The sequence below is a fragment of the Lacerta agilis genome, chromosome 13 (genome assembly GCF_009819535.1).
Source record: "Lacerta agilis isolate rLacAgi1 chromosome 13, rLacAgi1.pri, whole genome shotgun sequence".
Taxonomy (NCBI): Eukaryota; Metazoa; Chordata; class Lepidosauria; order Squamata; family Lacertidae; genus Lacerta; species Lacerta agilis.
Genome location: NC_046324.1, coordinates 42,062,132 through 42,086,244, shown reverse-complemented (window position 1 = coordinate 42,086,244; position 24,113 = coordinate 42,062,132). Strand labels below are relative to the sequence as shown.

Here is a 24,113-nt window from a genome sequence, read left to right as displayed (position 1 = left end):
TGTCGTTTGTAGTTTGCCATTGTCAGAAAGAAATGTAGAGGTAGGTGTCATGTACATAAATGAATTGGTTGACAGTACAGTGGTATCTAACCTGAGGTACCACTTTAGCTAATGGGGCCTCCCACTACTGCTGCGCCACCGCACGATTTCTGTTCTCATCCTGGGGCAAAGTTCTTAACTCGAGGTACTACTTCCGGGTTAGTGGAGTCTGTAACCCGAAGTGTTTGTAACCCAAGATACCACTGTACTGTCTCTAAAAGAGGCAACAAGCACTAAAAGATATACACAAAGGGCAAGTGATGCATTTTATTGACGTAAGACCTTTGACAGCTGCCTTCTAAAACTTCATTCACAGGCATTATATAACCCAGGCTCACAGCACACATGTAAATATAGAAAATATTTCAACTGTGTCCCTTTCTATAGAGCATGTTTAATTCAGCAACCTGAGAACTGAGTTAAAAGGTGCCAAATTCTCACAAGATTTTAGCCACTTCTGGACATTGGCTGGAACAGCGTTGGTGCTCCCTGTCTGCTGAAGTGCACACCAGGCCACAACGTCAGCTACTGTCAGTTCATTGCCCACCAACCAGGATGTCTTGCCGAGGGCTGCATTCATAGATCGCAAAACAGCTGCCTTTTCTTTATTGCTCCCTTCTTGCAGTTGGAAGATGGCTGTATCGACCCAGCTGTCTATCAGAGTTGCTGTAACCGCATTGTGCTTCTGACCAAGTAAGGAGAACAAGAACCTAGCAATATTTCCTTCTCCTTCAATGGGACACATGGTTTGAACGCTGAACTTCATCTGGGATTTTGGCACTGAAACAAACACAACGCAACAGAACATTAGACAAGAAAAGCATGAACTTGGAGAGAAATACATTTCATTTGAACCAATTATAAACATGTCCCATTATGTCATTAATTGCTAGCCAGATTTTCTATATAAGATACTGAATTTTTATAGAATACTTGCATATAGTCAGCCATACTACCTTTTTACTTACAGCTGCTAGGAAATGTCTCCATGAGAGATTACTGAACAGCAAACTACAGGCATACTAAAAGATTCCTCCTAATCCAAGCCTGGCAATTGGGATAACTTGGGTACCATTTCCAGCTATAGCATTATTCACTTTCTTCAAAAAGTAGGCAGTGTGTAGTGCTACTTTTGAGTTTCTTCTTCCAAACATACCACCATAGCCCAGCATTAACTTAAAATGGCTTTGGCAGTTAAGGTAGCATAATACCAGAAGCAGCCTAGGCTAGCACTACTTAATTTTATTGTTTGAAACACTGAAGACTGAATATTATATGCTCCTTTTCTACTTGCACAACCGACAATTTTACTTAAGCTAAATATTAAACATCTTAACTAGAACAGAAAGCTTAATTAATCTTGTAGCTAAAACCAAGAACTGCCTAACAATGGAACTTGGTTTATTTGAGCAGTTAAGGCCCCATGACCCGGAAGCTTTACGCCGGTTCTCTCGGCCATTAACACGAGATGAGTGCCGCAACCCCAGAGTTGGACACGACTGGACCTAATGGTCAGGGGTCCATTTACCTTTAAGAGCAAGTTAGCAAACACACTAGGGTTATTAAGATGCTTTATAATTCCTCAGTTGAAAGTTAATTTCACAATTATAGTTTTCTTGTAGAGATTATATAATAGAAGCTTCATAGGAATATTTTTGAAACGGCATTCCTAGGAACTAGGTCCCTCAAAATTTCTCAGAAGTCCTTTGAAGAGCAAAGAATGAAACATCTTCCCTGCAATGTACAGCTATCGACCTATCAACCTGCATGAATGAAAAGTGAGGTCCAATGTAGCACAAGTTAACTCATGTAACGGCTTCTTCCTCTTCTGTTCCCTGTGCACTTCCAAAATGTGGGTGCTTGGGGGACAGCCGGAACAGATTTTGGACATGGGAAGGGGGAGAAGGGAGTCCCATTGTGCAGGTGAGTGGACATAATTTGATGTCACCATATGTGTGCCTATCAGATCCTTCTGCATCATACAGGAAGAGAACAGAAGCTTAAAGGTGAATTATTATTGGTACTAAAAGTGACTCATCTACTACAGCTCTTCTCACAATGTATTCTGTTGTCTAAAGAATGACCATGTTGTGGACAAACTAGTTGTTGAGCTTCCCAGTTACAAATTTATTCATGGCCAGCGGTTGGCCCATCTGCTGCAGATACACATTTATTGTCAGACATCAAGAAATTGTGTGCTACTCGTAACACGTTACCATTAATGAATGTGCCCCTTTTCCTAATGTGCTGGACTTACCATCTTTCCAAATTAATGTAAATCCCAACTGATACTCATGACGCGACTGCTTCTTAGGCTGATCACCAAAGCATTTCAGGAGATTTTCTGGCACACACTTCACAGATGAGTGTGTATGAACAGCTGATAGTATCTTATAGTGCTCACACAGCAAGCCGTGGAGTATTAACAATGACAGTGGTGGGTGATCGGGGTTTGCGTTGATCACAATATCCTTCAGAGCTCCATAGTCCTGTAGGAAAATAAGTCACCATTAGTAAGTTCAAGTGACACATTCATGCATCGATTCACATCCCACTCTTGCTTAGCACAACACACAAACACCCTCATTAATTAACTGCAAGACACACAAAACCAATAAAGTTCTACAAAAGGCTTTTACAATTGGCAGCCGACCTTTAACATCCACCAGATGAATGGTTCAGCTGAGAACTACAAAGAGTCGCAGACCTTTAGAAGAGTTACTGGATGTCTATTTATGCACTGGCTCATGCAGAGAAGTCTTGTCCCACTTTTTAAAATAAAAAAATATATAATTAGAGGGAAAGGAGGCTTCCCTCTCCCATGATTAGTAGTAGCATCCCATAAATGTTTACTTTCCCAAAAGACACATTGATTGCACTAATTTTTAAACAACTCTATTCCTGAAACAACAAAAAACTACAGGATATCCATTCCAGCCCAAATCTACCAGTCTCTCGTTTATTTTAAAATACTTAATTTTTTTTGTCCTATTATGTATCAATCAAAGAACTAGGCACAAATTTCTTTACAAGTCCCACAAGAGCTTCCTATATTATATAGTGGACGCTTGGGTCACGAACGTGATCCGTGCGGGAGGCGTTTGCAACCCACAGCGTCCGTAACCCACAGCGCCACATCTGCGCAAAGTGCCAAACCCGGAAGTAACCCGTTCCGGTACTCCTGGGTTTGGCGCAGCGCGCAACCCGATAACACACAACCTGAAGCGGCTGTAACCCGAGGTATGACTCTATCATTATTTGGCTGGATTCAGTTACTATTTAATTATTTTATTGATACTTTGAAACAGAGGCCAGATTTGCATACAATGCTGAGGTACAGCTTGTTTTGAGTTTTTGAACCAACCAGGATAAATCTTAGACAAGCAAAGCAACTACAGCAAACCAGGGTTAAACAAGGGTGGTGGGCTCAGACATAACAAGACACCACTGTTAACAGGAACAGAGACAGCCATACGTCAGCTTCAAAATACAGATTCACATTCTGCTTTATTGGACACAAACAACCCAGTTAGTTGGCTGGGGTGGGTTCAGACCTGCAAAGAAACCAGTTAACAAAACAAACCACATCTTCAAGTTATACCAGGCCACTGAATTAAACTGAGTTTTTGTTTGTTTCCAGAATTGTTAAATGCTTGATTTCTGGTTTGCTGTAAGAAATATTTCAGATCTACAGTCATACCTCTAGATACGATCGCTGCGAATGGTGCGGGTTACGAACGCGTCAAACCCGGAAGTACCGGAACAGGTTACTTCTGGGTTCAGCAGTTCGCACATGCGCAGACACGTTAAATGACGTTGCACACATGCGCAGAAGGCCCGAATCACGCGGCAAGCATGCGCAGACACAGCGCTCGGGGTGCCAATTGCTCAGCATGCGAACGGGGCTCCAGAACAGATCCCATTCGCATCCTGAGGTACCACTGTATTATCAAGCTTAGTTTTAAAACAATGAGTCCCTGCTCACTGAATTCATTTTGAGTGCTGGCTTGAATGCTAATAACCTCATTAAAGCTTAGCTTTAAAATAATTATGTACCGCTCCCACCTATCACATGGTGCTTCTGTTGATTTTAGCTATGTTTTAGTGATAAATCATTCTGAGTGTTGCCCTGAATGGTAATTACTGCATTAGTCATCATAAAAACTCCAACAATGGTTAAGTCAAATAGACAGGAATTGTGGTGTAGAGAAAGTTAATCTGAACTTGCCTTCCCAAGTAAATTGTCAAGCTCTGCAGCACTAGCAGATAAAGGAATGTGTTCATCTGCTTGGATTATGTTTGTTGCATCAAAGTCTGCATCCGGTGTTTGTATCATCTTTGAAAGCCCATCCACAGCAGCTTTCAACTCATACAAGCGTTTCAAGATCTCCTCCTGGCGGGATTCAAGTGCCTGAAGAGCTGGATCAACTTCCTCCTAAATAAAGTTCAATTAGTATTCACTCAGCTGTTTTAATATTGTGTAAAACAGATGGATATTTCCCATGTACCTCAGCGTGTGCTGTAGTTTTAATACTCTACAAGTCTCCATGCTAGTATTATGAACTCTACCAATATACAGTTGTACCTCGGGTTACAGGCGCTTCAGGTTACAGACTCCGCTAACCCAGAAATAGTACCTTAGGTTAAGAACTTTGCTTCAGGATGAGAACAGAAATCGCGCGGCGGTGGCATGGCGGCAGCAGGAGGCCCCATTAGCTAAAGTGGTACCTCAGGTTAAGAACGGACCTCCGGAACGAATTAAGTTCGTAACCCAAGGTACCACTGTATCATGGTTCAATACAGGTCAAGGGTGGGAAATACAGGTGGGAAACTGGATACAGATGTAGGGCTGGATCTGGCCCACTGTCCACAGGTCATTTTGACAAGTAGATATTAAGTGATTCAGAGTTTTCGTGCTTTGAAACTGCTTGCTGCCTTTAAACAACAGGGCAAGAGGCTTATATCTGATCTTAGTGCTATGCTACTCAGTGCTAAGACTGAAGAGCAAAAGATTCCTGAACTCCAATCATAGGCTTTTTTTTATTATGCACACCACTTAAGCAAGATTTGTGATCAAGTGGTCTATAAATACAAAGTAAAATTTCCTAAGTTGTCAGGTAACTGACAGGTGGGTGTGTTTTGCAAAGAATGGCCAGCCATGCCTTTATTAGGCTTGCGGGCTGGTCAATTCCTCCACCACTAGCATAAGTAAAACGGATGTAATTAAGACATTTAATCCAACTGCAACCATGAACAATATATTGAGGCAGCATATACAATTACTCCCAAATAACCTTTTAGTCAAGTGCAGCTCTGTCCTAAGCCTATTCTGAAAGAAGGAACTTGGAACACTGGACTTGTGCTGCTCTGCAAGATTCCTGGAAGAAAAGCAGCCACATACTCCTGCTTTTCAGCTGTATACACGAAACATTTGATAATATAATAATATATTGTAATAATATATTGTCATAATAATAATAATGTTACTATTGATTAAATTTGTATACCACCCTTCCTCTCTAGATCTCAGGGCAGTTCACAATGTAGAGGGGAGGAGGAAAGCTACAGTTCCCTGGATTCCTGGTGTGTTTTTTTTGGTGTGTGTGTGTGTGTGTAATGTAAGGATTGAGATTTAAATGAACGGACTGTCAGCCGCCAGGAAGTACAACGCGAGGCGGCCTCGGGCCTTGGCGCAACAACCTCCCTCAGCCCCGGTTGGGAAAGTGAAAGCACTGACGAGCGCCTCTCCCTGAGGCGGCCAGGCGCAGGCCGGACTCAGGAGCCGCACCGCGCGGCCTAGGAAGAGAGGCCAAAGAAAGAAAGCCCTCGCCCGCCACCCCGACCCTGCCCGCTTCAGAGTGCGGCGCCTCTGGGCCGCCTCCTTCCTACCTCGTGAAGCAGCGGCGGCGGCGAGGCGGCTGACGGAGAGCCGCCCTCGGGGCAGCGGTGCATATTTCCAACCCGGTACATGCAGGCAGGAAGGTGCTCAGCCAAGACCGCCGCCGAGACAGGCCCCCCGTGAAAGGGCCTCACCTTGTACATCGGCATCGTGGCTGCTCGGCCGGCGGCTCCTCGCTGAGTGAGTGACTGACTGACTGGCACAGAGGCAGCCACGCCCCGCGCGCGCGCCACACCCACTGCTCTACTCCCATTGGAGGACGTTCGTCCGTGACCCGCCCCCGACTTCGCTTCTTATTGGCCTGCGCCGGGTGGGTGACACCTCGAAGGTCTTATTGGCTCCCGCTGGCGGGAAAAGGCGGCGCTTCTTTTCTGCCGTTGGCTTCGTCGCCTGGAGAGTAAAATCTGATGCAAGCGCGGCGCTAACGAGGGAACCGCAGGCCGCGACTGCGCAGTACGGTCAAAGAGGCGTAGACGCGCGGCGCTTCCCGCAAAGAATTCTGGGAGCTGTAGTTTGTTCAAGCCCGGCGCGAAGTGAGCTGCTTTGGGTTGCCTCTTCCGAGGAGGACATTCTGAGTGAGGCGCTGCTTAGACCTTCGTGCTTGCTCTTGATTCATTCCCCGCGGAAGGGCCTATGAGGAACGGGGTGGCGTCGTTTTCATATTGCATTTTGGACATTTAACAAAAAATAACTTCAGCGCCGCCGAGAAAGAAAGAGAAAAACAGCAGCCCCGAAGCAACGCCATGGAGCTTGCTCCTCCTAGGTAAGCGCGCAAGAAGGTTGCAGCTTGTTTTGCATTGGCTGTGGTTGCATTTCTATGCCGCTTTTCATTCACATGACTCCCGAAGCGGCATGCAAAGAATAAATAGCAATAACGTGATTAAAATATAATAATAGAACATCACAAATGCAGCACAAATTGTATAAAGTAATTGGCCAACCGTCAGCAAAACGATTGCAATCTATAAAAACCTGCGGGATTAGTCAAAACAAAATAAAAAATAAAAAAATCCTTCCAGTAGCACCTTAGAGACCAACTAAGTTTGTTCTTGGTATGAGTTTTCATGTGCATGCACACTTGTTCAGATACCTTAGCTTAGCCAGTCGAGCGTGAGAATCTTCATCACAAGGTTAACAATGATTTGATTGTTCCAACCAAATTTTTGGCTCGAAAGCCAATTTATGTTTTTTTGATTTGTTTTTTTTTTAGGGACCAGCCTGCTAAAGCTATCAAACCAATAGACCAGAAATCTGTCCATCGGATTTGTTCAGGACAGGTGGTGCTGAATCTGTGTACTGCGGTGAAAGAACTGGTGGAAAATAGCATAGATGCTGGTGCTACCAGTGTTGGTAAGCTTAATATAAAGTGCGCGTGTTTAGAAATCTTATTAGCATGTTGCTTATGTTGATGTTGGTGTTTGCAGTCACAGGGAGGGAGGCATGTCTGCAAACTGGCAGCTCTTGCAAATGGAAACGAGAACAGAAGTAATCAAAAACCACGTTTGACTAAGAGTGCCCTGGCATACATTTTGAATGTTAAAAGAATAATGTATAGAAATCCCTTCACTGCTGTAAACCTATATGTGGCAAAATGTGGTGATGCTTTGTAATTGTTATGTGACACATATTCTTTATAATTTGTAGAAGTGAAACTTAAAGATTATGGAGCAGACCTTATTGAAGTTTCTGATAACGGCTGTGGTGTAGAAGAAGAGAACTTCGCAGGCTTGAGTAAGCTTTGTTTCATGCCTCGTTTTCTATATGCAAATCTGTCTGATCAGTTTGGTTAAGAGAAGCTATTAATGTAATCTCGGAACCAATTTTACTTTCCAGATTCATGTTTGTGGCAAAAAAGCAAAAAACATACAGCCCACTCGTGCCACATACACAGCAAAGCTGCATTTTTAAAACCATTTACTTTAGCAGCAGTACTTTTGTCATCCTTAGAAATATTTGTTTAATGACTATATATCTCACCCTTGAAACAAAAGATTTCAAGTCTTTCACATAATGTAGCGAGAGAGTTGAATAGGTTTGACCTCAACAGGACAGGGAGTTTGGTGGAGTGTATCTTTATGTTAATTGTAGGGTAGCAGTTGGTAGCAGAAAGGAAATTGTCTCCACCACTTCCTGTCCCTCCTCATTGCTTTTGCTAGCAAAGTCACTTAAATGACAGAGTCTAGCGAGAAAAGAAATCTTGATAGAGGAAGAAACGGAGAGGTTTTTGTCTTTCTTCAGTCCTTGTACTTAGTACAGAAACGTTGAACCAGATATATGGAGGAAAAACTCCCCCAGAACTCACAGCCAATCAAGGCACATGCTACCTCCATCTCCACTTGCTCAACTGACTGACTGACAGCAGAATTAACTCTTAAGATGCAAACTGAATGAGCCTTACTGTTGCAGTTATAACAGTTTCTTTGACTAGGTTTTTGAGTAAAGGCAGCTTTGTCTGTTGACACTGCCACTCTGGGTGATCAGAGAAGTCTGGGCTGGCAGTGTTGGTGAGTGGGACATTGGTTGACTGGGAAGAAGCAGACCTGATTTTTGAGTGGCTTGAGAATTGGCAGTGTCATCAGGGAATATTTTTGGGCAGAAGTCCAAAGTCCACTCAGAAGAAAAAGCAGGAGGGTCCTCAAGCAGAGCAGGGGTGCCTTACCACATTTTGAAATAATGCATGTTGCCATCTTTAAAGAAGAGGCAGGGCACATGAGTCCATTAATTCCAGAGTCTAAAATTAGGTAATCTCAAACCAGGTGTGGCAAATCTTTGGCCCTACAGATGTTATTGAACTACAACTCCCATCAGCCCCAGCAAGCATAGTCAATGGCTAGAGGTGATAGGGGTTGTAGTTCAAGTTCCCTGCAAAAGTTTTAGACTCTGGACTTGATGGTCTTATGGAACTTACTGCACCACTGTTGAGAATACTGTGTTATTTGCAAACCAATAATTAAGCATATGCCAAACCACATCACGGATATAAAGCAATAAAGCCTTGAATCAATTGTTTTCATTATTTTATGCTAGGTTATATTATACAAAATACATCTGAATGTCTTCTTGTTTTATCTTACCATTTATTTTTCCAGCTCTGAAACACTATACTTCTAAGATACAAGAGTTTTCTGACCTTACACGCGTTGAAACGTTTGGCTTTCGAGGTGAAGCTCTGAGTTCCCTGTGTGCACTGAGGTAGGATTCTTCTCTGCTTAAGTGCAGAGCTCTGGCCAAAGCAGTTGGTGCATCTTATTCCACAGTCCTTTCCCATTTTTGTAAGAAACTTTGAGCAGAATAGGAGCCCAAGTTTAAAAGAAGCAAGTTTTTACAATTTAAAATTGTTGGTATTATATGCGGGGTGGGTTTTGTATTCTAACTCCTGGAAGCTTTTGTTCCCCTCTGGCATTTATTTGTTCTTTTCCTCCAGTGACGTTTCCATCATTACTTGTCACAAATCTGCAAAGGTTGGCACCCGCTTGGTATTTGACCACAGTGGGAAAATCACTCTGAGGACCCCCTGCCCACGACAACAGGGGACAACTGTCAGTGTGCAGCAGTTATTTTATACCTTGCCAGTACGACATAAAGAATTTCAGCGCAACATTAAGAAGGTAGGAGCAGCTTACTAGTAACGTCGTTTTTAAGAATGAATGTAAGAGATCCTAATGAAGGCAAGGGCCATTGGAGGGAGTGAATAAAGGTGTTCCTTTACCAGATGGTAAAGTCAGTGGGGAAGGATCCAAAAATAAACATGAAACTAGTTCTGAGTAAACACCTGCCTTCCTTCACGGATATGCCTAGTAGATGCAAAAAAATTTTAAAAAATTATTATTTTATTTTATTATTTCAATTGTTAGTCGTTTTTCTCAGAGTGACCCAAAGCAACTTACGTTAAAACCAGTTAAGAACCTCCAATACAAAAACTAAAAACACAGCTATGCAGATAAAAGGCAGGATTTACATATTCCACCATACTAAAAGAGGCCAAAAGCCTAGGTAAAGAGAACAGGCTTTGCCTGGTAATGGCAATAGTAGTAACTATTTTTAGTTTATGTAGTGCTTTAGTGTTCACATGTGCTTATAGTGTGGTAATCCCTAAAACAACCCTTTAAGGTAGGTCAGTGCTATTCTCCATGTTGCAGTTGTAGGCCAGAGATTGAGAATATGATACCCTTAGACAAGCTATCTTGCAAGCTCATGACAGGTGCAGGTTTAAGTGGGACGCTTTGTGGTTCTCAGCTTAGTCTTTTAACCAGTTCTATTCACCAGCCCTCATTATTGTGTTATTATATTCTATGCAATGGGGTAGGATAATAAGCCATGAATTAAAGGGTTTTTTTTTTGAAGTGGGAGGGAAATGGCAGTGATCACACATAGCCTGTGTAAGCAAGCTTCATTACGTATTCGCTGGGAAATCATCATTATCTCTTTGTTTTTGCCAGGAGTATGCAAAAATGGTTCACGTGTTACAAGCATACTGTATCATTTCAACAGGAGTTCGTATTAACTGCACCAATCAGGTTGGCCAAGGAAAGAAGCAAGCTGTGCTGTGCACCAGTGGGAGCTCAAACTTAAAAGAAAACATTGGAGCAATATTTGGACAAAAGCAGGTATTACTGTTATTATTATTATCGTCCGTATTGTTACAACTACCAGTAGTACGGTTGCTGCTGCTGATACTGCTGCTACAGTGAACTAATGCAACAGGTACTTCTACTCCTGCACAGTTAATGCTTGGTACAGTTAACAATGGAAATAAAGTTGTCCTAGTGATATTGGGTGGTGCTGTGCTTTGAAGCCCAGAATGTTGGGCCTTCAAAGAGCAGCATGGAGCTGTTTTGAAAGCCCTTTGTCAGCAGCCCTGCACTGCTCCTTAAACCTCTGGAAACCAGATGATTAAAGAGAAGCGTGGGGCTGTTTACAGTTTCCCAGCAGCCCTGCACTGGTATATGAACCTCTGGTTTTTGGAGGTTCCAAGGGCAGTGGCTGGGAAGGAGAAGCGAGTTCCATCAACTACCACTTATTTCCAGGTGCAGAGCTTGGTTCCTTTCGTTCAGCTACCCCCTAGTGATGCTGTCTGTGAAGAATATGGCCTGAATGCTTCTGATATGCCAGCCAATTTTTATACGTAAGTAGAAGATTGTACGTACTTCACAGTCTATGCAGCTTTCATAAATTTAATTGGCTTAGGCTGCAAATCCTAAATCCCTTCTTAAATGAGGGTAGATATGTTTAGGATCATGGCCTTAACCATTCAGCTCTACAGTTTTAAGGTGTGGCAGTCACGCCTGTTAGTCTTCATTGCCACCTGGAACCAATCTAGGAGACTGCATGAAAATTACTGTGTTCTCATTTTAAGCGTTTAGGGTGAAGATATACTAAATTAGGCTTAAGTGAAATGAGTCCCACAAGCTTCCTGGTCGAAGTTCTGGGTTCTCTGACATGTGTACCAGCTGTGTCTGGCATGTCAAGATAATTCGGCTTGGAATAGTCATTCCCCACAGTTTAAGGGCAGCTGAATAATAAAAAAGAAATAAATACTGTAATCCGTTTATCTTTTATATTTAAGAATGTGTGGATACAGTGGTACCTCAGGTAACATAATTTTGGGCTGCGGACGCGGCAAACCCGGAAGTGTATACTTCTGGGTTTTGCTGCATGCACAGAAGCGGCACCTCATGTTGCGGACCTTTCAGGGTACGTACGGACCCCTGGAACGAATTAAGTTTGTATCCGGATGGTCCACTGTAGTTGTTTTCTGGATATGGCTAGAGTTGCTGTGATAGAGTTTGAGAACTTTTGAAGAAGGACGCAGGAATTAAAAGCTCATCCTTTATTTTTATTTTTATTTTTAAGCCAGTGTACCGGGCATAAGTGCTTAGCTTCCTCAGTAGCTCAGCAGTGAGTGAGTAGTTTGCTGGAGGTTGTTGCCCTTTCCTGAAGGCAGCTCTGTTTAGGGAAGTTTTTAATCTGTGGTATTTTAATATTTGTTGGAAGCCGTCCAGAGTGGCTGGGGAGACCCACCCAGATGGGTGGGGTACAAATAAATTATTATTATTATTATTATTATTATTATTATTATTATTATTATTATTTCCAAGGATGAAAATCTGTTGAGAAGTGGTGACAGATTTGTTGGTGTGTGGGTCTGTGGTAGCTAGGCAACCCCACAAACCTCAGCTTTAGTGTTTTTAGAAAGAAAGAAAAGTGTGTCAAATTGTGCAGCTTCTATGCTTTCATTCTTTGGAACCATATCCTTGACATACTTACTTCGATCAGTATCACAGGTTTTGTTTCCCGTTGCGATCATGGTGTCGGGAGAAGTACCACAGACAGGCAGTTCCTCTTTGTCAACCAGCGGCCCTGTGATGCAGGCAAGGTATGGCTCTCTCACACAATATGCATGATGCCTTCGTTCTTCGCTTTAACAGCCACCGTGCTGTAGCTTGCCTTTCCACCCACCGTGTCGCGGAAGTGGCGCAACGAAGCTTTTTAAGAATGCAGATTGAATTGCAGCGAGCACAAATAGAAGTCTTTCTGCAACACCTTCTTCTTTTCTGGGCAGGTTTCCAAAGTTGTGAATGAAGTGTACCACATGTACAACAGACACCAGTATCCGTTTGTGGCTCTTAACATATGTGCAAATTCTGGTGAGTCACACACATTTCTCTAGTGAAAACTTGAAAGATTTAAATATGTTTATGTGTGCGGTTGTTGATTAAAGGTAATCAACCAGAGCAGCGCTTAAAGGCGAACCAGAGCAGCGCACGGAAACGCCGTTTACCTTCCTGCTGGATATCTATTTACCTACTTGCACTTTGACGTGCTTTCGAACTGCTAGGTGGGCAGGAGCAGGGACCGAGCAACAGGAGCTCACCCCGCTGCAGGGATTCGAACCGCTGACCTTCTGATCAGCAAGCCCTAGGCTCTGTGGTTTAACCCACAGTGCCACCTGCGTCCCTGCGGTTGTTGATTAGCAGTTGGGATAAACATCCTCATCCTCCGTCCCTTGGTTGCAAGTAAATCTCAATTCCAATACTCCTAAGGCAGGTTGCCACCAGGCCTTTTTTTTTTTAAGAGCTTGGCTTTCTTCTTTCCTTTTAATAGAGGTTTGATAAGCAGAAATAAACAGGTGAAGCTTTCCATGGCATGCTGCTTGACTACCCGCTGCTGATAAAAAGCAGCAAGAAGTCTAGTTTAAAAGCTGATAAACCTACTTCAAGCAAATGTGTGCTGTTTTTTCCCCAGATTGTGATGTAAATTGATACATAATCTCTACGCTCTGAAGTGCATTAGTCTTAAAATTTACCCTGTTGATAAGAAATCTTCTAAACCGGGGTGAAGTGCCTGAATTGGCTTGTTCGCTGCTAACAAACCACAATATGAAGCCATGGTTTGTTGTTTACTAATGAACTTTAGTTTGTTTTAACTAGAGCTTTGAGGTGCATATTCACCTAACACCCTTCCTTAATCATGGTTTGTTTGTCCACCCAGATGCTCACCAAATTGCAAAGGCACGAGGCAAAAAGTTGCTGGAAGATTTTGGGGAGACAAGGCATAGTTCATTTGCTTTCTGTCTGCAGGACAGCTTTCGGTTAATTCGTTTGTTAAACATGCAGTGGCTTGGCTTAAGAAAACCATGCCTAAATGTTACATGTGAACTAAGCCAATGCCTTTTTATGTCTTTGTTTTTAGAATGTGTTGACATCAATGTGACACCTGACAAAAGGCAGATAATGTTGCAGGAAGAGAAACTTCTATTGGCGTCTCTAAAGACTTCAATGCTGGGAATGTTTGGCAGCGACGTTAACAAACTCATTGTCAATCATATGTTGCCAAATATTAAAGGTAGGAATGACAGCAGCCATTTAAACCAACTCCCTCTCTGAGTGGATAATTACGCTTTTTAAAAAGTGCATTGTTAACTGGCTGGTTCAACCGATTGTGTTCAGCTACACACAGTGCGTATTTTCTCAAATGTCAGCCCAGCTGTATTCCCTGGGGCTCAGGGCCAATCACTTCCGCTTAGAATTGCGGCCTTGTTTGGTTAGACAGACTCAGGCACAGTTTTAATGTGATTTCCTGCAGTGCCTTGCGTTACGGACAAGGCATCAGGTGTCAATGATTTCTGTCTGTCTGTTTGTGAAATGGAGCTTGGCATTTTCACAAGATGGGCCCCAATTTGGCCTGCCAAGCCGTTTTCCTTGAATCACATCTGCTTGCTCCAAATCTGATGTGTGATGGGCCAACTAGAGAGGTGGCTGGCGGTGCACAATGTGGAGCCTTAAAGTACACTCCCAATTGTTGTCAACGGCAATTGATTGACTGCAAACCTGCTGGATTTGCTGCAAGACCAAGTTCCCCATGGGAAACTCCACTGCACAGCTGATCGGTGGTACCTTCAAGCCTCACTTGACTTGTATTTCCTTTCGTAGCATAGCTCAGTGTTTTTCAACCACTGTTCCGCGGCACACTAGTGTGCCGCGAGATGTTGCCTGGTGTGCCGTGGGAAAAATTGAAAAATTCAAGAGAATTACTTTGTATATAGTCAATATAGGCACAGAGTTAATTTTTTTAACATTTTCTAATGGTGGTGTGCCTTGTGATTTTTTTCATGAAACAAGTGTGCCTTTGCCCCAAAAAGGTTGAAAAACACTGGCATAGCTTGCCATGCTACAAAGAAAAATTTCGTCACCCAATGTCATAGTGAAGCCAGGTGATTGACAGTTGGGCCATAGCTGTCAACTTTTCCCATTTTTTAAAGGGAAATCCCCTTATTCCGAATAGGATTCCTCACAAGAAAAGGAAAAAGTTGACAGCTATGAGTTGGGCAGGCCTCCATCCAACTGTCAGGATGATCCACTGGGGTTGGGGGGATCTAGGCCATATCCAGTTCCCCACCCCTGCTTTAGCTGTTCTTTCTCTAAATGAAGCCTTGGAGTTCACTATTAGGGCCTTGATTTATTCCTGTGGGTTGATTTTTAAATTGCAATTTAAAACTCTCCTCTTTTCACTCTTTCTTGGGAAATTTCACAGTGCTTCAAGAAGAGGCAGAAAGCCCTGCCTTGGAAACTTCGTGTGCCGCCTCCTCTCAGAATCTGAGTGCGAAAGAAAAAACAGCAATCACTGTTGCCAAACTTAGGGAATCGTTTTCTCTCCACCAAGCAAAGAAGACCCATTTTCATGGTGTTGGAAATGCCAAACGTCAACATAGTTCCTCCGGGCAAAAAGGGCTTCCGGCATTTTTTAGCGTTTTGGATTCTCCAAATAAGAAGACTGGCTCCAGCAAAGAGGCTGAGAGCAGAAGAGAGGAGGATCCAAGTACATTCATGCTTTCGGGCAAAAAACTCGAGAAATTGGCAGAAGATAGAGATTCTGGTTGTGGCAGCAGCTCAGCGGAATCAGAAGTGGGCTTAAGCACGCCAGAAAATGGTAGCTGTTCCAGCTGTGAAAACGCAATTGGCTCACCTCTTGAAGATTTCCCTGTTTTCAGAGAAGTTCAAAGTGGCAGTCTTGAGACGAGGGGGGATTTCTGGGGGGCTGAATGCAAATTGAACCAAAGCAAAGGGAGCCAATTATCCCAGCAGGCAGACAGTTCACCCCCCAAAATGAAACGTTTTAAGATGAGCCAGCCTTTTTCTCAGGTGGCCTCTCCATCCAAGACTGAGAATGACCGGGTTTCTTCTGTCCTGTCACAGTACGACGTACCTGTAGAACTGGAGAAGAAAACCGTACTGTTGGAGTTTTCTCTGAGCGCACTGATAGGCAGAGTAAAGAAGCTAAGCCAGGAACAGGAGAAGAAAGAAGCAGCAGCGCTAAAATTCAGGAAATTCAGGGCAAAAATTAGCCCAGGAGAAAATAAAACAGCAGAAGACGAATTAAGAAAAGAAATAAGGTATTTGACCATGCCTTTTAAATTCCTCCGTTGGCAAAGCAATGGTATCTGTTTGAAAGGAATTGGGGTGGTGCATCTGGAATATTTGTGACCAGGAAATCCTCACTGTAGAGTAGGTGAATCTTTGCTTTGCTTTGCACTGTGAGACACAGCTTTCCATCCCATGCAAAATCCTTCCCAGGCTCCCATATACTCTGCTTGAGGGACAGCTGGGCAATGCTGCCTCTTGAGGGATGTGCCTACACATCTGTCCTTGACCATGAGGTGACAGAGAGAGCTTTTCACAACTCACTGTGATGTTCTGGAGCGAGTGGCTAGTCTTTTAGGTAGGGGATAGGGAACCTAAAGGCCTGCTAGATCCCCAGCCCTAAAATGTAAACACATAACAACTTTTAACCTGCTCATTTTTCTCCCCACCCTTTCCCTACGTACAGGAAAGAGATGTTTGCTAAAATGGACATAATCGGCCAGTTCAATTTAGGGTTTATAATAGCCAAGCTGAACTCGGACCTCTTCATCATTGATCAACATGCTTCAGACGAGAAGTACAACTTCGAGATGTTGCAAGAGCACACTGTTCTGCAGGGACAGAAGCTGATCACGTAAGTTTCCCAAGATGAGCAGCCGGCCGCTCAGTGCAATCAGCGAAGGCCCTACCATCGGTACCAGTTTCATTGGGGTTTTTTTTATTGCACGGTAGAGCTTCCTTGAGAGTTGCCCTGGGTGTTCAGTGAGCAGAAGAGTGGGGTAGAAATACTAAGTACTAGCTGAATGGCAGTGATTGGATAAACATATTGTCAGGGGGCTTCGCTCGCCTCACGGCAAGCAGTTGCCAGGGCTTTATCAGTATCGCGAGCCCCAGCCTCAACTGCTGAGTAATTCATCTTCCTCAAGTGAGGAAGGCAGTGATCCCTCTAGTGGGGAGGGACTGGGAAGTAGGAGTCAGGGCTCTGGCAGGGGAAGAGAGCCCACGCACCAAGCAGAGGCTGGAGGGGAGGCACCTCTTCTGTCTCCCCACTTGCGCAGGGGGGGGGAGACGCAGAGGGGGTAGGTGGGGGTTCTGCATCCCGCAGCTTTTATGCTGGGCAAAGAACCGGAAGGGGTCATTCCCGGACTCTGGCAAAGGATGAGCTGGACGTCTTTTCTATAGCTGCACTGTACATATTTGCACAATAAAGAAACTTAGCTTCGGAAACCTCGGAGTCAGCTTGGTTACTCATGAGCAGCCACTGAAAACCTTACACATGTTTTTAGCTTGTGGCTGTTTAAAGAAGCACATACTTGGGATGGAATGAGATACAGCTAAGAAAGGTTACAAACCCTTTGAATGCAAGCTGATTTAAGCGGTGTGTGTGTGTGTGTGTGTTAGGGTTCATAAAAGGGCTCTTTATGGGAGTCCCTGGAGCTCTTTTTCCTCCAGCCTCACTTTTTAAAGCCTTTGTGCTTTGCTTTGCTTTGCTTATAGGGTGTCTGGGTCCACTGCCAAGTACTTTGCAAGTTGAGGCACCAGCAGTCCTCCCATCTTAATTTCTCAGGGGTAATCTATAAATTAGCATATGCAGATATGTCCCACGAACCTGTGTCCTGAACCACTTAGGTCAGGCACCCCCAAACTCGGCCCTCCAGATGTTTTGGGACTACAACTCCCATCATCCCTAGCTAACAAAACATCTGGAGGGCCGAGTTTGGGGGTGCCTGCCTTAGGTACTTAGCAGTAGGGCTAGAATTGAAAATTGGCCACAGGTTATGGTGGTTTTTTTTTGGTTTTTTTTTTAAAAGAAGTTTAGTTGTCCTTGTATTCAAAGTTCCTATGAATGCTAAGTTTAATGTGAGGACGGTATTTTGATACATTTGAGGTTAGGCTTGGCTTACTCAAACCTATTTTCCCTCTGAACTTCATAAAAAAAGAAAAAAAGATAGTAGTAAAAAGCATTTCATTGGATATATATTAAAATATATCCATCTGATCTTTGGAGGAGCTCTGGGACCCCATCTGCTTTATTAATTTAAAGGAGTACTATACCTTTAAGGAGAGTCGTGGCTTTCCCTAAACAGTTGTGGAAACTGTAGTTTAAGAGTTACAATTACCAGTGTGGTTTAACAAGCCCTCTTCAGGGAAGTCTGGGATTGGTTGTTAGGGAGCAGGGGTCTCCCCACAATTCCTAGCACCCTTAAACTGCAGTGCCCAAGTGGTATGAGACTGCTCTAAATGTATCAGGTGGGGCCTGACTTTTGCCAGAATGTATCAAGATAAACACTTCTCACACTAACTTCACACACCCTATTCTTTTCCCAATGTCTCCCATTATTTCAGGCCTCAGCATCTTAATTTAACTGCTGTAAGCGAAAGCATTTTAATGGAAAACCTGGAAATTTTCAGAAAAAATGGATTTGATTTTGTTATTGATGAAGATGGTGAGTTTCCGCTTAAATGGGATGCTAATATCTAGGGTACAAAGATCTGCCCAAGTTCCTTTGCCCAAGTGGTGGTTGCTGTCTCTTTCTCTCCGATACCAATACCCACCGAAAAGCAGCAGCAGTGTACAGGTATAGTATGCAACAACCGTTTGCATAGGTCCTTGGGAGTAATCTCCATCTAGCTATTGAGCTTTTTTTCACCCAGCTGAAATGCAAGCAGTCTTGCAAAGGTGGTGTCACCGCTTACACCGCTACCATGAGTTCAGGAACCCCATTAAAGAAAAGGAAAGATGTATCTAGCCTCTGCTTCATTGTTTTCTTCCTTTTCTGACTTCCTGCATGTAAATGAAACTTCAAAATCTTGTTTGCTTTCACTTGCCAGAGCAATAAAAATCTGTGAGTTATGGTGCTCTGGCAAATGTCATTGCTCCTGCCCTGAAAAAAAAGCCCGGGAGGTACGCTACACTTCTGGAAATTCCTTGGTCTTACTTTCATCAGCTTTACATCCTAATAGAAATTATTCTTTTAACTTAGCAGTGCCTTGGGGTTTTCTTCTCTCAGAGTTTATGCAGTTATAGACAAAGCAACCAAGTACGTGGTCCCAGGGCTATGGTTCCTTCCCAAAGTAGTGCTCTCCATCCTGGTGAGCAGTTGTCAACCTGAGTGTTATAGACCTTTCATGTTACTATGGAGTAAAGCAAGACTAGGGAAGCAGCTCCCATGTTGCTATAGTAATGTGCAAAACAGTCCGGAGTGCAACCTCTCCACTGTGATATTCATGCAAAGAAAACAGGAAATGCTTTCTGTTTTTCACATCTCTCTTTACTGCCTGAATCAGTGCTTTCACATTTAAAATGAACTGTAATATTGGGTTTTTTAAATCGTAACCCACCATGGGACCTCATGGTGAATGGCTGGTAAGAAATCTAACTGTTAGTATTAACAGTTTATACCTCCTACTTCTTATGTAAAAGAGCTGGCTGGATCACGCCGACGGCCCATCAAAGTCCATCCTTCTGTTCACAGTGGCCAACCAGATGCCTATGGGAGGCCCGTAAGCAGGACCTGAGCGTACGAGCATTCTCTCCTCCCGCAGTTTCCATAAACTGGTATGCAGAGGCTGAGCATAATCCTAATAGCCACTGATCACCTTCTCCAGTTCTGGGCACCACAGTTCAAAAAGGATACTGACAAGCTGGAACGTGTCCAGAGGAGGGCAACCAAAATGGTCAAAGGCCTGGAAACGATGCCTTATGAGGAACGGCTTAGGGAGCTGGGTATGTTTAGCCTGGAGAAGAGAAGGTTAAGGGGTGATATGATAGCCATGTTCAAATATATAAAAGGATGTCATATAGAGGAAGGAGAAAGGTTGTTTTCTGCTGCTCCAGAGAAGCGGACACGGGGCAATGGATTCAAACTACAAGAAAGAAGATTCCACCTAAACATTAGGAAGAACTTCCTGACAGTGAGAGCTGTTCGACAGTGGAGTTTGCTGCCAAGGAGTGTGGTGGAGTCTCCTTCTTTGCAGGTCTTTAAGCGGAGGCTCGACAGCCATCTGTCACGAATGCTTTGATGGTGTTTCCTGCTTGGCAGGGGGTTGGACTGGATGGCCCTTGTGGTCTCTTCCAACTCTATGATTCTCCATGAATTTCTGTAATCTTTTAAAGCCATTCAGGTTGGTGGCCATCACTGGCACCTGTGGGAGAAAATCCCATAGTTTGCCTATGTGTTTCAGTGCTTTTGGGGGGGGCGGGGTCTGTCCTGAATCCTTAATTGGACGTCCACGAGTTCTAGTGTTACGAGGCAGGGAGGCATGCAGGCTTGTGAAGATGAGAGGCGGCATTCATCTCTGGAGGTCTGGGGTGCGAAAGGTTCTATTTTGGACATGAGAGAGAGATAGATGAGAATGGAGAGGAAGCGAAACAGTTGTGCTTCCTGTTTGTCCTGTATTGGTGCCATGTCCAAAATCACACCTAACTGCAGCAGGACCCATCTGTTACAAATTCCTCTGTTGTTTCTCTTCATGCATCCATTTTTCAGCTCTGCATTTTAACAATTAGAAATTGTAACATGAAAGTAAAAATCATTAAATTTTAAAATTATTTTTGAGACACGCTCAATCTTCCAACAGCTGCCTAATCGGGGTGTGCGATGTGTGTGTGTGTGTGTGTGTGTACATACACACACTGCCCTGAGACCTCTGGGTATAGGGCGGTATTTAAATTCAATCAATCAGTCAATAATCAGCTTACTTGCACACAGGTGAAGATCTACATTCGCAGCGCCACATCATATGCTCTTGCTGCATTAAGAGCATACGATTTAAAAATCTAAATTTCAGGCCTTAGATTACAAGTGGGAATTTTTCATTTATTTTGGCTTTCTTTAAATGTAAGCATGAAAAGTGTGGTGTAAATAATGTAAAAAATTCCCCCTTCTATCCTTACAGTGATGAAAGGGCTATTAAATCATTCATTTAAAACCTTTCAGCTCCTGTTACCCAAAGAGTTAAACTCATTTCGTTACCTACAAGCAAAAACTGGACTTTTGGTCCGCAAGATATAGAGGAGTTAATCTTCATGTTAAGCGACTGCCCTGGAGTGATGTGCAGGCCTTCCAGAGTAAGACAGATGTTTGCTTCTCGAGCATGTAGAAAGTCTGTAAGTATTCATCCATTGGTAAATAGACTGTACACTAAACCCATATTTTCAGAACGGCTAATTGGTGTGCATTCATTTGCACTTCCTATTAGAGTGCAACATGCAGTTGGTTTGATGTTTGTTCCAAAATAAAATCCAGTTCATTTTGGATAACATGCGCATAATTTATCTGCTGGCCTTGAGGTTCCCCACTCCATGGATTCATATTCATTTCTTGCTTTTCTATTAAAATAACGCTCAAAGCTGCTTACTGGGTAACGGGACATAGGAGGGAACTTCCTTTTTTAAGATTAAGGAAGTAAAGTCTGTCAACCAAAAATAGATAATGGTAGTACTGACCCTTAGGAGACTTTTAACATTTTATTTCTTTTCATCTACAGGTGATGGTTGGAACAGCACTTAATGGAAATGAGATGAAGAAACTGATCACCCACATGGGTGAGATTGAACATCCTTGGAATTGCCCACACGGAAGACCTACCATAAGGCATATAGCCAATCTAGATCTGATTTCACAAGAATAATGAACCTTTATGCACGTTCGTTAGGACAATTTTAGCATTTATTCCATTGGCGGATGCTGTTGAGACCTCTTTTATAGGATTGTGATTTATCACGAAAGTCTCTTTCTCTCTTTGCAGCACAAAAGATCAAGCTTACCATTTTGTTCAAGAAGTAAACTATTAGATGAGCAAAACGACTATTGTGATGCAACTAAGTGTGTGTAACTGAGGTTATAGCTGCTCACCTCTTGCATCTCCCACAGTGCACCAAACCCCATGGTCCTTGGATCGCTGCAAATGTTTTATCACATCACTGGCACAGATCCACAGTGTCTCCTCTTAACCCTGTACAGGTGAACTGTCGTTAATTCCTGCAACACCTTTTACTACTCCCTTTTAGAACAAAAAAGGCCAGAAGATCAAGCCAGCACCTGTTTCTCTGGATTAAGGATTGGTTTGAGTTATGTTGCTGTCTATATCAAACGATTTGTGAGGCAGGGAGAAATGATGTTTCTCCCTTCAGAGGCCCCCCCCCACGGCAGTTCCTTTTCACCTGCCCTGTAGGTGAACAAAGAGAGAAGGAGCATTTTGGGAGACAGAGATACTTTGTCCTGTGCTCCAGACAATTGTCTCAAAATTATGGGAAGGTAGGAGGCAATTTGTGGTGTTCCCTTGGTGGTTAATCCAAAGTAGTCCCAACGCCTAATTATCTTGAGAACCCAAGAAACTGCCCACTGGGTTGGGGCAGCTCTGCCCTGGTTGGTTAATCTATTACAGAACGATCTGCCGGTCATTTATATTAGTGTAGCTTCACTGCTAAAAACAGTTTCCTTTTATTAAATAACCTGTATATAGGAAGGATTTGTGTACATACGTTCTTACTATGGATGGCCTTTTGTGTTTATAGCAGATATCGGTATATATTTAAAATATTTTTTTTAAAAATAAATGAACGTTCATTCTCCAGCTTTCTCATTAAATGATTTTCTTAAAGAAATTGTTGTGGTGTGTATTCAGTACCCTCCATTTATCCAGACACTTAAACCAGAAGCTGACTCTGGGAGAAATCTTGCCTTTTGTCTTATGGCACCTGCCCTTCGGAATTCCCTCCTGTTAAATGTTAGATGCTGTCTCTCTCCCTTTTCAGTGTCACCTTCCTCTTTCAGCAAGCCTTTCAAGGGGGAGTCTGCATTTGTTGGGAGTTAATTTTAGATGTTCTCATTGTTTTGTTGCCTGAGTGTTTGCCGCCTTTAGGTTCTTTGGGGTTTGCCGATCAGAAGGTCGGTGGTTCGAATCCCCGCGACGGGGTGAGCTCCCGTTGCTCGGTCCCAGCTCCTGCCCACCTAGCAGTTCGAAAGCATGTCGAAGTGCAAGTAGATAAATAGGTACCACTCTGGCAGGAAGGTAAACGGCGTTTCCATGCGCTCCTTTGGTTTGCCAGAAGCAGCTTAGTCATGCTGGCCACATGACCCGGAAGCTGTCTGCAGACAAATTCCGGCTCCCTCGACCTATAGAGCACTGTTGTGTATGCCATCAAATGCCAACAGTGCCCTTCAGCTCTCTATATTGGACCAACAGGCCAAACCCTACGCCAAATGGACATAAACCTGATATCAGGAATCACAAGACCAGTAGGAGAACACTTCAGTCTCCCAGGACATTCTATACAAGATCTCAAAGTAGCTGTCTTACTACAAAGGAATTTCAAAAATAGAATGAAAAGAGAAGTTGCTGGATTGCAACTAATTACCAAACTTAAAACCATGGAGAGACCTGGTCTGAACAAAGACATTGGATTCTTATCTCATTATACATGACAAAGCTATCTTTAGCCATCTCACCCCTTGCCTTTTCCTATAAGACCAATTGCAGTCGTTAACAGTTGTCAACAGGTTTTGCACACCTATCAGCCAATCACCCATTCCCACCACTCTTCTGAGTAATACCCCTCCCCACACTCTCACGATATATAAGGGACTGGTGACTTCTGTTTCAGTGTATCTGAAGAAGTGTGCATGCACACGAGAGCTCCAAGAACAAACTTAGTTGGTCTCTAAGGTGCTACTGGAAGGAATTTTTTTTTTATTTTTTTTTTTGTTTAAACTCTCCAAAGTTCAGATTCTTGTGCTTTTCCATACAGCATTCAGAAAAAGTTGGAACAGGCAGCAAAACTTAGCCTAGTTACAGTGGTCAGAGTTTCTAAATTATTGGTATAGGAGCTCAAGTGTAGCTTGTGAGAGCCATGCGGTCAGAGCTTGGAGCAACCAGCTCAGACCTTATGCATTGAGCTCAGGTTGACTGGACGAACAACAATAGGCTTTATTACCCATTTCTTCCCAAGGAAATGGAAGTGGGCATAGCTAAGCCGAGCAGGATAGCTTACTCTGGTATTAACCCCTCCATGCATTTAAGTAGACTTAAGCATGTTGACTGTATGAGGCTGGTTATCTTAGTTTAGAAATTTAATAAACAACAACAATAATAATAGTCCATTAGGGCAACTGGGGGACCTGCCCCACCAACCTCAGCCTGCCCTCACAACCCCCATCTGCCTGACTTATTACAACCAAGCAGGGTCACATTGCCTAGCAACTTCCTTCTTCATCTCAGGCCCCAGTAACATATTATATATTTATATTTGAAGCTTTAAACAGTCATGGCTTCCCCTAAAGGTTCTTGGGAGATGTAGTTTGTTACCAGTT

General features: G+C 43.3%; 2 protein-coding genes across 3 annotated transcripts; one reads left to right on the top strand and one right to left on the bottom strand.

Annotated features, from left to right (window-relative positions):
- Nucleotides 1-280: 280 nt before the first annotated feature.
- AIMP2 (aminoacyl tRNA synthetase complex interacting multifunctional protein 2) lies at nt 281-6,136 on the bottom strand. 2 transcript variants are annotated; one of them, XM_033166863.1, is made up of 4 exons: nt 5,929-6,136; nt 4,268-4,474; nt 2,297-2,528; nt 281-819 (listed from the first exon to the last, which is right to left on the bottom strand). In XM_033166863.1, the coding sequence occupies exons 1-4, from the start codon at nt 6,085-6,087 to the stop codon at nt 434-436; spliced, it is 984 nt and encodes a 327-aa protein (XP_033022754.1). In that variant the 5' UTR covers nt 6,088-6,136; the 3' UTR covers nt 281-433. The 2 variants fall into 2 exon arrangements, with proteins under 2 accessions (XP_033022754.1, XP_033022753.1); XM_033166862.1 differs by having other exon boundaries at nt 6,073-6,127.
- Nucleotides 6,137-6,460: 324 nt separating this feature from the next.
- On the top strand, nt 6,461-21,592 carry PMS2 (PMS1 homolog 2, mismatch repair system component). The gene is made up of 15 exons (XM_033166864.1): nt 6,461-6,701; nt 7,149-7,288; nt 7,583-7,669; nt 9,028-9,130; nt 9,363-9,546; nt 10,378-10,545; nt 10,966-11,063; nt 12,215-12,314; nt 12,501-12,585; nt 13,631-13,798; nt 14,972-15,830; nt 16,265-16,432; nt 18,145-18,245; nt 20,739-20,908; nt 21,289-21,592. Exons 1-15 carry the CDS (start codon nt 6,682-6,684, stop codon nt 21,430-21,432), a joined length of 2,595 nt encoding a protein of 864 aa, XP_033022755.1. The 5' UTR covers nt 6,461-6,681; the 3' UTR covers nt 21,433-21,592.
- Nucleotides 21,593-24,113: the final 2,521 nt, after the last annotated feature.